At 39.0% G+C, this 14,152-nt stretch overlaps 1 protein-coding gene across 3 annotated transcripts in view; it reads right to left on the reverse strand.

Annotated features, from left to right (window-relative positions):
- WDR41 (WD repeat domain 41) overlaps positions 1-14,152 on the reverse strand; it is a 191,218-nt gene that overhangs the window by 55,565 nt on the left and 121,501 nt on the right. Inside the window, exons 1-2 of one of the 3 annotated variants that reach the window (XM_063612159.1) lie at positions 4,442-4,797; positions 1,718-1,833 (exon numbers count right to left, since the gene is read on the reverse strand). In XM_063612159.1, the coding sequence (XP_063468229.1) occupies positions 1,718-1,833; positions 4,442-4,492 (167 nt within the window). In that variant the 5' untranslated portion in view covers positions 4,493-4,797. Of the gene's footprint in view, positions 1-1,717; positions 1,834-4,441; positions 4,821-14,152 lie in introns of those variants that run through there. The other 2 variants (XM_055232609.2, XM_055232611.2) reach the window with 2 other exon arrangements.

The following is a 14,152-nucleotide window of genomic DNA, read 5'->3' on the forward strand; positions in this document are numbered from 1 at the left end:
CCAAGCTGGAAAAATGAACCACATAATTTAAAGGTTTGGGCTTTGTGCTACCAGTCACAGTGGGGAGGGTGGGGACTGAAAATTGAGTTCAATTATGTGACCAATGATTCAAACAATCATGCCTACTAATGAAAGCTCTGGACACCCAAAGCTCAAGTGTGCTCATGCATTGGTGATACACACTGATGTGCCAAGAGGGCAAGGAGTCTTGAGACATGGAAGCTTTGCATGTGGGACCCGCAGGCCTTGCCCTATATACATCCTTTCATTTGGCCGGTCCTAATTTGTATCTTTTATAATAAAACTGTAATCCTGTGTATAGTGCTTTCCTCAGTTCTGTGATTCCTTCTAGTGAATTATCAGACCTGAGAAACAGTAGGAACTTGTAGCCAGCAGCTGGAAATGCAAGTGGCCTACAAACCCATACATGGCTTGCAGCTAGTGTCTCCAGTGAGGCGTGTTGTACAGACTATGCACTTCACCTGTGGAATCTGACCTAACTCCAGGTAATGTCAGAACTGCACTGCACATGTTAAAGCAACTAAATATGAGTGACATTTAAAGAGCAGTGAGAAGGCTGAGCATGGTGGCTGATGCCTGTAATCCCAACACTTTGGGAGGCCAAGGTGGGAAGACAGCTTGAGCCCAGGAGTTGCCCACCAGCCTGGGCAACATAGTGAGACCCTGTCTGTATTCAAAAAATAAAATTAAATTAAAAAAAAAAAAGAAAGCAGAGAAAAGACAAGGTTAATAGACAGCAGAAGTGGTGGTCAGAGTTAGGAATAATCATAGTAACACTCATCCATGGAGTGAAAAAAAACAGCAAAAGCGAAAGAGGAAATTAGAGATGAAAGTGGAAAAACTAGTAGAGACAACAAAAATGAGGTTGGGGGATTAGGATGGCATGCAGTGTGGATGCTTAGTAGTCTGGGGAGTCATTCATTCACTCAGCCACCATCTATGAATTATCTGCTACATGTAAGGTACTGTACTCGGTACTAAGAAAACATGGTGAATAAGAAAAACATAGCCTCATTCTCATGAAGCTTACATTTTAGAGAGGATGAAAATACTGAATTACACCACTAATTATGCAATTGTTATGGTGAAACATGCTACAAAGGATATACAGTTGGATATGGGCTTAATATACATATATACATATGAGTATTAGTCTACAGTCCTAAAGCCTATACACCTTCACCTCTATTTGCAAATATATTAAACACAATTATTATACATGTTAGCAAGGAAGTACAGAATAATGTACATTTTCAAGTGGTTTCATCAATAACAAATACTTTGGATTAAACTTACCTTCCACTAAAAATAAAACATTCTTGGTAGGTACCTGATACTTAAACACTTAGCATATTTGTTTCTCAAATACAAGTTCTGCTTAATATACTGTTATAACTCCCACCCAAATTTTAAAGTCATACACTTCTTTTAAACTATTAAGAATATTTCTGAGAATGCAAACAAACAAACATAACCCTCAAATCACCAGACACGACACCCGGACTTTGGGCAAAAAAGACTCCAGATATATATTTCATCAAGATGCAGGGGCCAATTTCAATTTCTACTAAATGTTACTAATGATCACAGCTTTTAAATTTTTAGAAAAGATGTATTAATTTTAAAGGTGTTTAACATAAAATTCCCTAAAACCTCTTCCCAAACAATAGTCAATTAGATCACTATGGTTTCTTACCTGTAGTCATCTAACTGTACCAGAAACCGTACAATATCATGATGAGCCTTCAGTACTAGCAGTTCAGTGTAGGGATTCTGGGTTTGTTCTTCACCTATTGTCTGTAAAGGAGATTTCTTGTATTGGAAAGAAAAAAAAAAAAAGCAAAAAACAAAAGACAAAAAAGAGATAAAATGATTTGTAAGACCATATTGGAATATAACTGCATGGTATACATCTGAGAACACAAGATTTTAAAAGCCTTAAGAGATCATGTTCTACTACTAAATATTATTTATCCTTATATCAACTAAATAACTGCCAATTCCACATAAAACACTTCTCCTACCACAAATTCGAATCATGAATTTTAGTATTTTCAAATCACAATAAATTTACAAAAAGGGTAAATTTTATTTTATGTAAATTGTATCCTATTAAACCTCACTTTAAAAAAATTAATGGGCCAATCCAACTCAACATTTTTGAATGTGTGTTTCTCAGTTAAAATGTGGCAGAAACAAAACTGCAAATCAAAGACATAAAATAGTGAAACAGTGCCTCATCCATTACAAGCACTCAATACATGCTTGCTAAATGAATAAATGAAGGCATGAAATCAACTCTGGATTTCTCAAACTTGATGCTGACATTTTGGGCTAGATAATTTTTTTTTTCCGCACCACCACGCCCAGCTAATTTTTGCATTTTTAGTAGAGACAGGTTTTCGCCACGTTGGCCGGACTGGTCTTGAACTCCTGACCTCAAGTGATCTGCCCGCCTCGGCCTCCCAAAGTGCTGGGATTACAGGCGTGAGCCACCGCGCCTGACCCAGATAATTCTTTGTTGTTGAGGACTATCCTGTGCATTATAGGATATTGAGCAGCATCCCTGGTCTATACACATTAGATGCCAATAGAACTGCCCCTCTGCAAGGCATGACAATCGAAAATGTCTCCAGACATTGCCAAATGTCTCCTGTGGGGCAAAAATCACCCCAGTTGAGAACCACTGCTTAAACGAGAAGCCTGAATACAAAGTTCTTGCATAAATTAGGGAAAATCATAGGTTCCGATAATGTACAAATTCACAGCAGTTATACAATTACCTTTATATGAAGAAACATATAAATTTAAAACATGCATAAATATTTTCCAAAAAAAAAAAAAACACCACCACAAAGCATTAATTTTGTATTTATTCTGTCTTCCTTCTAGAAGAGGTTGTGGTGAGAAATTTGAAAACTGTATAAACTCCTTCCCCTCCAAAGAAAACTTGCCAGGAATGGGAGAACTGGTTAAGCAAAATAACATGATTAACCAAAGAACCAGGTTAAAACAGAATTATCCAAAATGTTGTATATACCATATATGGCTATTCAGTAATCCACAATCTCAAGGATTTAGGATTAATCTGAAATAAGAAATTTTTAAAAACAGACCATACCTTCAACTGCAAAGACATGCGGAAGTTAAAATTGAGAAGACTGCCTACTCTCAACCATCCAATTTCTTACTTTTAACAATCTAAACAAATACTTCTTATGAGAAATAAAATGGAATTCACAAATTCTGTTCTTGTCAGGCCTCTGAGCCCAAGCTAAGCCATCGCATCCCCGGTGACTTGCACATATACACCCAGATGGCCTAAAGTAACTGAAGAATCACAAAAGAAGTGAAAATGCCCTGCCCCGCCTTAACTGATGACATTCCACCACAAATGAAGTGAAAATGGCCAGTCCTTGCCTTAAGTGATGACATTACCTTGTAAAAGTCCTTTTCCTAGCTCATCCTCGCTCAAAAACCTCCCCTACTGAGCACCTTGCGACCCCCACTCCTGCCCGCCAGAGAACCCCCCTTTGACTGTAATTTTCCTTTACCTACCCAAATCCTATAAAACGGCCCCACCCCTATCTCCCTTCGCTGACTCTTTTCGGACTCTAATCGCCTGCACCCAGGGGATTAAAAGTTTTTATTGCTCACACAAAGCCTGTTTGGTGGTCTCTTCACACGGACGCGCATGAAAGTTCTTGTGTGGCATACGAAATAAATTTGGGACCTCAAAATTTTCAAGACTGCAAAAATCATTTTATTCACATGTCAAATGTAAATTTCATTACACACGGTCTATTCAACTACTCGGGCCCATGAAGAAAGTGTGACTATGAAACCAAAAACAGCAGTTAATTAGAAAATCATGTTCTTGACCTTGAAGCAAATTATTACTTTTTAAAAATAATTATATCCTTTTTCGGTTCTTGGATAAGTAAATTAATTTTATAATCCCTGAGCAAGTATCAGTAGACGCCAGGAAGAGACACCAATTCAAATAAACCAAAAGTGGAAAGCTGCGGTCACAACTCGTTCGTTTCTAACTAAATCGGATACTTTTTAAGTGGAAATGAAGATAGTTTCGGTAGCTAGAAGCCCTAAGTTGTCACAGGTCCCAACAGGACTGCTGACCAGCTGAGCGTCGCTGAGCCAGGGTCTCACGATTCGGCTAGCCGTGGGACGAGGCCGGGGATCTGCAGCTCCAGGGTGCGCATGGGGGCCCGCCGGGTCCGAGGAGCTCCGGCTCTCGCGCCCTCCGCCCCCACCGGCGTGAGGACAGCGCGCGGCACGAGCTCAGCAGCCAGCCCCGCCTCCGCCCGGGTCCCCGCGGTCGGAACCCAGGGACGCCGAACCAGAACGAAGCCGCCCCTCCAGCAAGCTCGACGGGCGCAGGGCAGACCCGCCCGGGGTTTACCTCGGCCAGTCCCTGCGGTTCTCGGCCTCCCCCGATCAGCCATCGCAACATCCGGGCGGCAGCGGCGGCGTCTCGCCCGGTCCAGCCCCAGTCAGCCCGAACTCCGCCCCAGGCTCGGCCTCCTCCTTCGTCCCCGGCTGCAGCGCAACTCAGAGGCTAATACTTCCCGCCCCAGATCAGCCCACGGGCCAAAGGAATGCAGACCACAGTTGAGGGAGAATCTTTGTCCCCAAAGCGCTCCCGTACCCAGCCACAGAGGCTTAGTTTGGGCAGTCGCTTGGGGAGCGGCGGCCAAGGCGGGGGCGGCTGAGGCGATTGCCGGGCGCACGCTGCTCCGAGTGAGCACGCGCGGGTGCGCCGCCGGGTGGCGCACGGAGCTTAGGAAGCTCGAGCGGCCCCTGGTGGACGCGCGCGGAGCAGCAACCCGACCCTGGCGAGCAAGGGCGCACCAAGAATAGTGCCCCCTCCCTGTGACATGGCTTTAGTATCCCCCACTTCCTGGGGTACCAGGAAACCTCCCCCGCTTTCCCAAGAGCTGGCTGAAGAAGGTGTACGGCAGTAGACTTCTGCATCCAGACAAATCCAGTGGCTCATGTGTACAACCGAATAAATCTGGCCAACATTTACTGTATGCTATATAGTACAGCTACTGTGCTAAGGCTTTACATAAATCCTCATGGTAAACCTATATCCTCTATTTTACACATCAAGAAACTGAAGCTCTGAACGATTAGGTAATTTGTCTAAAGATAACAGGAAGTGGCTACATTGGTAGTGTTCTTGACCGTATGCTATATTAACATAGAATCTCCCTAAAGAATAGAAGGCAGTTCATATACATTTTTTTGACTACTAAATTTTCTTAGGTAGTCAGAGGGCTGTGGTTCTCTATGCTGACTGTGTATCAGAATTACCTGGGTGGCTTTTGAAAATGTAGATTCCTGGCTTCCACCTCAGACTCATTAAAATAATCTTTGTGGTTGGGACGTAGGAATCGGGGTTTTGGGAAGGTTCCTCAGGTGATTCTGATGAGTAGCAAGGTCTGAAAATCACTGGTCTAGGAACTACTTATACATATCATGTTTGCAAAAGTACAAATATATCTATTTGCATATGTATTTGTTAGGTTCAAATAATCCTCCTAGCAGTAAATTGTTGTAGGGAACCTACAAATGTCCCAACCAATGCATTAATTCAGCAAACATGTATTGGACACAGATGCACTAGAGAAGCAGAAAGGAATCACATAAAATGCTGCTCTGGAGGGACAAGGCAGAATGTCCCAGTCACCAATAAGAGAGAGCCATACATTCCACTTTAAGGTAAGTTAGTTGTGAGCAGCTGCACAAACTTATAGTCCCTCTGGAACTGGGATCTCCTATAATTCATCTTTGTATTCCTTTTGAGTGCACTCAGCAAGAACACACTCCCAAGGATCAGGAGCATGTTGCCTTCTGTGTGCTAGCCCCAAATTGCAGTCTGCATACAGTTGAAGACAGACCAAAACAGAGACTATCCCCTGGGAAAGAGGGACTTATCTTTAGTAAAACAAAACTCAGAGACGTCAGGAGTTCAGTTCTGGAAGGAATATCTTCACGTGAGACAATGTGGTTGCCCAAATAGCCTACATTTTATCCTTCTCATTATCCACATTCTTTAGGGTTTGCCCCACACTCTTTAGGGTTTGCCCAATGCCACATTACTCTGATGTAAGGGACATTCTGCTGATCCTTTAAAGCACTGGTGCAGGGTTGAACACTTCCTCCCTTGGTTCCTCTTAGGACAGCTAAGAAAGAACATTTTACAAGATTAGTATATTATTGGGCACACAATGTATAAAGATGTAATTTGTGGCATCAGTAGAAAGGGTGGGGGTGGAACAATATAGGAGCAGAGTTTTTGTATGCTATTGAAGTTACGTTGGTATAAATTTAAATGAGATTGTTATAACGTTAGGATGTTAAATGTAATTCTCATGGTAAACACAAAAATACCTGTAAAATATACATAAATGGAAATGATCAGGGAATCAAAACATTTACTACAAAAAATAAGCTAAACACAAAAGATGGCAGTAATAGAGGAAATGAGATACAAAAAAAACTATAAGGCATATAGAAAACAACTGGCAAAATATAAATTCCTCTTTATCAGTAATTACTTTAAATATAAATAGATTAAACTGTCCAAAGAAAAGGCAGATTGACAAAAAAAAAAAGCCAAACTCTAGAATCCAACTATATGCCGTCTATGAAAGACTGACTTTAGATCAAAGACACAAATAGATCAAAAAGGAAAGAATAGAAAAAGATATTCCATGCAAACAGTAACCAAAAGAGAACTGGAGTGGCTGTACTAATAACTGACAAAATAGACTTTAAATCAAAAAAGTTTCCAAAGACAGAAACATTATGTTACATATTAATAAAATAGTAAATATAGCAAGAAGATAAAACAATTATAAATATTTACACACCTAATAATAGACCCTCAAAATTTTTGAAGCAAAACTTGACAGAATTGAAGAAAGATACAGTTCTACAACAATGGTAGCAGACTTCATTTGCCCACTTTCAATAATAGATAGAACAACCAGACAAGATAAAGAAATAGAGGACATAAACAACACAATAAACTAATTACACCTAACACATATAAAGAACACGCTACCCAACAACATCAGCATAAACATTCATCTCAAGCACATGTAGGACATTCTCTTAGATAGACCATATGTTAGGCCACAAAATAAGTCTCAATCAATTTTAAAAGATAGATACCACACAAAGTATCTTCTCTGACCACAACAGGAATCAGTGACAGAAGTAAAACTGGAAAATTCACAAATATGTTGAAATTAAACAAAACACTCAAACAACCAATGAGTCACAGGCAAAAGGAGCACAAAAGAAATTATAAAATACCTAGAGACAAAAACACAACACGACAAAACTTATGGGATGCAGTAAAAGCAGTACTTAAAGGGAAATTTATAGGTATAAATGTCTACATTAAAAAAGAAGATCTAAAATCAATAACCTGACTTTATGCCACTGGAACTTGAAGCAGAAGAGCAAATGAAACCCAAAACTAGTAGGAGGAAGGAAATAATAAGAATCAGAGCAGAGATAAACAAAATAGAGAATAGAAAAAATAGAGCAAATCAATGAAACCAAAAGTTGGTCTTTTGCAAAGATGAAAAAAGTTTAAAAACCTTTAGCTGGACTGACCAAAAAAAAAAGAGAAAATGCAAATAACTAAAATTGAAAAGAAAGTGGAGACATTACTACTGACTTTACAGAGAGAAAAGGGACTGTGTGACTACTATGAACAATTGTACACAAACAAATTAGATAACCTAAAAGATATGAATAAATTCCTTGAAATACACAAATTATTTAAATTGACTCAAAAAGAAACAGAAAATGTTAACAGACCTATAACAAGTAAAGAGATTGAAACAGTATTCAAAAACCTCCCAAAAAAGTGAAGTCCTGGACCAGATGGCTTTACTGATGAATCTACCAAACACTTAAAGAAGAATTAACACAAATCTTTCTCAAATTCTTCCAAAAAGTGAAGAGGAGGAAACACTTTTTAACTCCTCATACACGGCCAGCATTACCCTGATACCAAAGCCAGATAAAAACATCACAAAAAGAGAAAATTACAGGCCAATATCCCTTATGACTACAGATGAAAAAAATCTTTGACATAATATTATCACATTAAATCCAACAGCATATTAACAAGTATTGTTTACTATGACCAAGTAAGATTTATTCCAGGAATGGAAGAGTGGTTCAATATAAGAAAATCAACCAATGTAATACATCACATTAATAAAACAAAGGAAGATAACCACAAGATAATCTCAATTGATGCAGAAAGGCATTTTACAAAATCCAACACCCTTTTATCATAAAACTCTCAGAAAACCAGAAATAGAGGGGAAATTCCTCAATATGATAAAAAGTAATTATGAAAAACCCATGGTTAACATTACATTCAATGGTGAAAGACTGAAAGCTTCTCCCCTAAGATCAGAAACAAAATAAAGATGTCCTCTTTGACCACTGCTCTTCAACACTGTATTGAAGTTCTTGCCAGAGCTAGTAGAGAAAAAGAAGTAAAAAGCATCCAAATTGGAAAGGAAGAGGTAAACCTCTCTCTATTTGCAGATGATATGACCCTATATATAGAAAATCCTGAAGAATCCACAAAAAAGGTATAGAGCTGATAAATAAATTCAGCTAAGTTGCAGGGTATTAGATTAATACAAAAAAAATTAGTGTCGTTCCTACTTGCCAGCAATGAACAATACAAAAAGAAAACTAATAAAGCAATTCCATTTACAATAGCGTCTAAAATAATTAAATACAGAGGAATAAATCTAACCCTGGAGGTGAAAGGCTTCTATACTGAAAACAACAAAACATTGCTGAAAGAAATTAAAGACTACCTAAATAAATAAAAAGACATCCGAGCTCTTGGAGAGAAAGACTTAACATTGTTAAGATATAAATACTTCGCAAAGCAATCTCCAGATTCAATGCAATCTCTATCAAAATTTCAATAATCTTGTTCCTAAAAACGGAAAAATAATCCTCAAATTTATATGGAATTGCAAGGGGTCCCAAATAGCCAAAATAATCTTGAAAAAGAAAATAAAGTTGGAGGACTCCCACTTCCCAACTGTGGAAGTTACTATGAAATTAAATAGCACTGGCACAAGGACAGACATGTAGAGCAATGAAATAGAACAGAGAGCCTAGAGATAAACTCTTACATACGTGGTCAATTTTTTTGACAAGTGTACTAAGACCATCCAATGGGGAAAGGACAGTCTTTTCAACAATTGGTACTAGGAAAACTGGATCTCTACACATAAAAGAATGAACTTGGATCCTTATCTTATACCATACATAAATGTTAACTTAAAATAGTCAAATACCTAAACTTAAAAGCTAAGTTGTAAAACTCTTAGAAGAAAAAAAATTGGAGGAGAAAATATTCATCGCATTAAATTTGGCAAAATTTAGTGGCTGTGACACCAAATGCACAGGCAACAAAAGAAAAAATAAACCAATTTGACTTCATCAAAATTAAGAACTTTCATGCGTCAAAGGATACTATCAAGAAAATGAAAACCTGCAGAATGGGAGAAAATATTTGCAAATCATACATCTGATAAGGAAGTGATACCTATAATATATAAACATCTCCTACAACTCAACAACAACAACAACAACATAAAACAACCCTATTAAAACTGGGCAAAGGACTTGAGTAGACATTTCTCCAAGGAAGATATATGAATGGTCATTAAGCACCTGAAAAGAAGCTCAACATAATTAGTCGTTAGAAAAATGCAAATCAAAACCACAATGGCATGCCATTTCACACACACTAGGATGCCTATAATTTTTTTAAGCTGAAAAATAAATGTTGATAGGGATATGGAGAAATTGGAGTCCTTGTGCATTGTTAATAGAAATGTAAAATGGAGCAGCCACTGTGAAAAATCTTTTAGCAGACCCTCGAAAGTTAAACATACAACTACCATATGACCCAGCAAGTCCACCTCTAGGCATATATCTACAAGAAATGAAAGCAAGGACTCAACAGATATTTGGGCCAATGTTGACATCAGCACTATTCACAATAGCCAAAAGGTGGAGACAACCCAAGCGTCCATCCACAGATGAATGGATAAATAAAATGTGACGTACGCATATAATGAAATATTATTTAGTGATAAAGGAATTAATTTTTAAACATATTCTACAACATAGATGGGCCTTGAAAACATTATGTTAAGTGAAATAAACCAAACACAGAAGAATAAATATTGTATGATTCCACTAATATGAAATGCTTAGAATAGGTAAATTCATAGAGACAGAAAATAGAATAGAGGTTACCAGGGATGGGAGAGGGGGAAATAGTGAGTTATTACTGAATGAGTACAGAGTTTACATTGAGACCGATGAAAAACATTTGTATATAGTGGCGATGATTATACAATATTGTGAATGTACTTAAAGTCACTGAATTGTACAATTACAAATGGTTAAAATGACAACTATATTAGTATATTTTACCACAATAAAAGAGATAAATAGATCAATGGGACAGAATAGAGTACCAAAATAAAACCACATATATATGGATAACTGATTTTTTTACAAAAGTGTAAAGGCAGTCAGTGTAGAAAAGACTGTTGAAAAAGTCTTTTTGTTAATAGTGCTAGACAATTTGACATCCATATCCAAATAAATGTACTTCAATTTATATCCCATTCCATAAGCAAAATACAGAATTAATCATAGGCATAAATGTAAAACCTAAATCTATAAAACTTCTAAAATAAAACATGGAGAGACCAGTCACAGTGGCTCAAGCCTATAATCCCAGCACTTTGGGAGGCTGAGGTGGGAGGATTGCTTGAGCCCAGGAGTTCAAGACCAGATTGGGCAACATAGCGAGACCTCATATCTATAGAAAAGTTTTAAAATCAACCGAGCGTGGCGGCAGATGCCTGTGGTTCCAGTTACTCAGGAGGCTGAGGCAAGAGGATCACTTAAATTCAGGAGCTAGAGGCTGCAGTAAGCCATGTTCATGCCACTGTACTTCAGCCTGGGTGACAGAGTAAGACCCCATCCAAAAAAAAAAAAAAAAAAACCATTGTGACTTTTTAAAGACTTTATCTCAAAAGCATAATCCATAAAAGAAAAAATTGATAAATTGTACTACATCAAAATTAACACTTCTGTTCTTTAAAAGACACTGTTAAGAGAATAAAAAATAAGCCATAGACTAGGGAAAATACTTGCAAATTACGTAGGTGAAAAAGGACTTGTCTCCAGAATATATAAAGAACCCTGAAAACTTAATAAAAGTCCAGTTCTGAGTGAGATAGGATAAATACATCACCCTTTCTCTCCAATTGAACACAAATAAACCTTGAACAAAACAGATGACGTAACTATTTGAGGACTCTGAAAAAGGAGGAATGGGGAAGAATACCAGAATTCAAATTACCAGCAAGTCAGCATTTCTTTTTTCTTCGGCAACTTCCCCAGCCTGAATCCAATGCAACCTCAAATCTGGAAAGGAGCACTGTGGTACAGAAAGAGAAAGGTGTACCTTCCAATTGTGGCTGGAACTGCAGGAAGAGGAACTCCCAAAGCTTAGAGAGAACGCAGGAATCCTCTGTGTCTTTTCCTCTCCTTTTTGTCCATTCTCTCATGCCTCAGACTCCAAGATATCCCACAGTAATGGTGGCAGCTGTTACAGTGGCCACCAACAGGAGACTGCAGGAGCCAAAACTCTAAAGGAAGGGAGACTTCCTCTCCATTCGGTGGAGCTCATGCTGCAAAAGAGTGCATCCAAACCCAGACCTGTTTGTTCCCATCTTTCTACCCTTCCACTAACTGGCACCAGAGGTGGAGTAATTAGGAAAGTGGGTGGTTTCCAAAAAGGGAAACCCCAAGGAAACAGAAAGTACCAGAGAGATAGTGGTAATAGAAGAGTTCAGGAAAACAACCCCAATTACTTTTATATGAACATGTGGGCTCACCTTCCTTATCTTCATATGCAAGGCTCTTAACGTAATTAGTGTACTAAAGACTTTGAAAACTGAGCTAATAGAATTCTGCCTCAGTCTGAGACTAATTACTAGGTGGGACAAATACAGATAACACTGTAAAGGCTTTAAAACTGAACAAACATTGGAGCCACAGCTCACAGAAGATGAGTTAAAACTTGTACCTAACCTAGTCAGGTTAATTGCTTGTTAAAAGAAAAATACCAACAGTCTCCATAGGACTTAAAACCAAGTTTCATAGTGTCATATTCCAAAGGTCTAGGAGTATAAGCCCAAATTACTTGGCATGTGGAGAAACACAAAAGTCTCAGCTCACATGGAAAAATACAATCAACAGTTGCCAATGACAAAACTACAGATGCTGGAATTACCTGAGGAAGACTTTAAAACATATTATAAAAATGCTGGCATGGCAATTATAAACACTCTTGAAACAAACATTAAAACACAATGTATCAGCAAAGAAATAGAACATATAAAATAGAAAGAACCAAATGGAAAATTTTAAATTTAACATACAATAACCAAAATATAAAACTCAGTGGATGAACTAATAGCAGAACGGAGATGACAGAGGCATGAGTCAGTGAACTTAAATGGAGAAAATCAATAAAACCAAAAGCTGATGTTTAAAAAGATCAATGAAATTAATAAGCCTCTAGCAAGACTGACAAAGAAAAAAATAAAAGATAAAAATTAGCAGTATAAGGAATGAAAGCAGGGATATTACTGTAGGCCCCACAGACGTTAAAGGGATAGTAAGAGAGTATTATAAACAGCCCTACACACAAAAATTTAACAACTGATGAAATGGAGCGATTTCTCAAATATCACAAATTACCAAAATCTGTTCAAGCTCAAATAGGTAACCTAAGTAGTCCCTTAACCATTTACAAAATTGAATTCATAGTTTAAGATGTTCTTAAAAAGAAATCTTAAGGTTCAGATAGCAAATCATAATGAAAATCCCAGCAGGATTTCTTGTAGATAGACAAGCTGCTTCTAATATGTATCAAGAAGGGCAGACGAACGAGAATGTGCTGTGAGACATTACATTAAAAACCAAAAAAGATACTAAAAACTTTAAAATTTGAACCTTGTAGTCCCTGCTCTCAAGAAACATATTTCAGGAGGTTCCAAGATGGCCAAATAGGAACAGCTCTGGTCTGCAGCTCCCAGCGTGATCGACACAGAAGATGGGTGATTTCTGCATTTCCAAATGAGGTACCTGGTTCATCTCATTGGGACTGCTTGGACAGTGGGCACAGCCCACGTAGGCAAGCCTAAGCAGGGCGAGGCGTCGCCTCACCCAGGAAGTGCAAGGGGTCATGGGATTTCCCTTTCCTAGCCAAGAGAAGCCATGACAGACTGTACCTGGAAAAATGGGACACTCCTGCCCAAAGACTGTGCTTTTCCCAAGGTCTTAGCAACTGGCAGACAAGGAGATTCTCTCCCATTTCTGGCTCAGTGGGCCCCACACCCACAGAGCCTTGCTCACTGCTAGTGCAGCAGTCTGAGATTGAACTGCAAGGCGGCAGCCTGGCTGGGAGAGGGGCATCCAGTATTGCTGAAGCTTGAGTAGGTAAACAAAGCAGCCAGGAAGCTCAAACTGGGCAGAGCCCGTCACAGCTCAGCAAGTCCTACTGCCTCTATAGACTCCTCCTCTGTGGGCAGGGCATAGCTGAACAAAAGTCAGCAGACAACTTCTGCAGACTTAAATGTCCCTGTTTGACAGCTCTGAAGAGAGCAGTGGCTCTCCCAGCACAGCGTTTGAGCTCTGAGAACAGACAGCCTGCCTCCTCAAGTGGGTCCCTGACCCCTGTGTAGCCTAACTGGGAGATACCTCCCAGTAGGGGCCAACAGACACCTCATATAGGTGGATGCCCCTCTGGGATGAAGGTTCCAGAGGAAGGATCAGGCAGCAATATTTGCTGTTCTGCAGCCTCTGCTGGTGATAGCCAGGCAAACAGGGTCTGGAGTGGACCTCCAGCAAACTCCAACAGACCTGCAGCTGAGGGTCCTGACTGTTAGAAGGAAAACTAACAAACAAAAAGGAATAGCATCAACATCAAAAAGGACATCTACACCAAACCCCATTGGTA

This window comes from Symphalangus syndactylus, chromosome 11, assembly GCF_028878055.3.
Source record: "Symphalangus syndactylus isolate Jambi chromosome 11, NHGRI_mSymSyn1-v2.1_pri, whole genome shotgun sequence".
Taxonomy (NCBI): Eukaryota; Metazoa; Chordata; class Mammalia; order Primates; family Hylobatidae; genus Symphalangus; species Symphalangus syndactylus.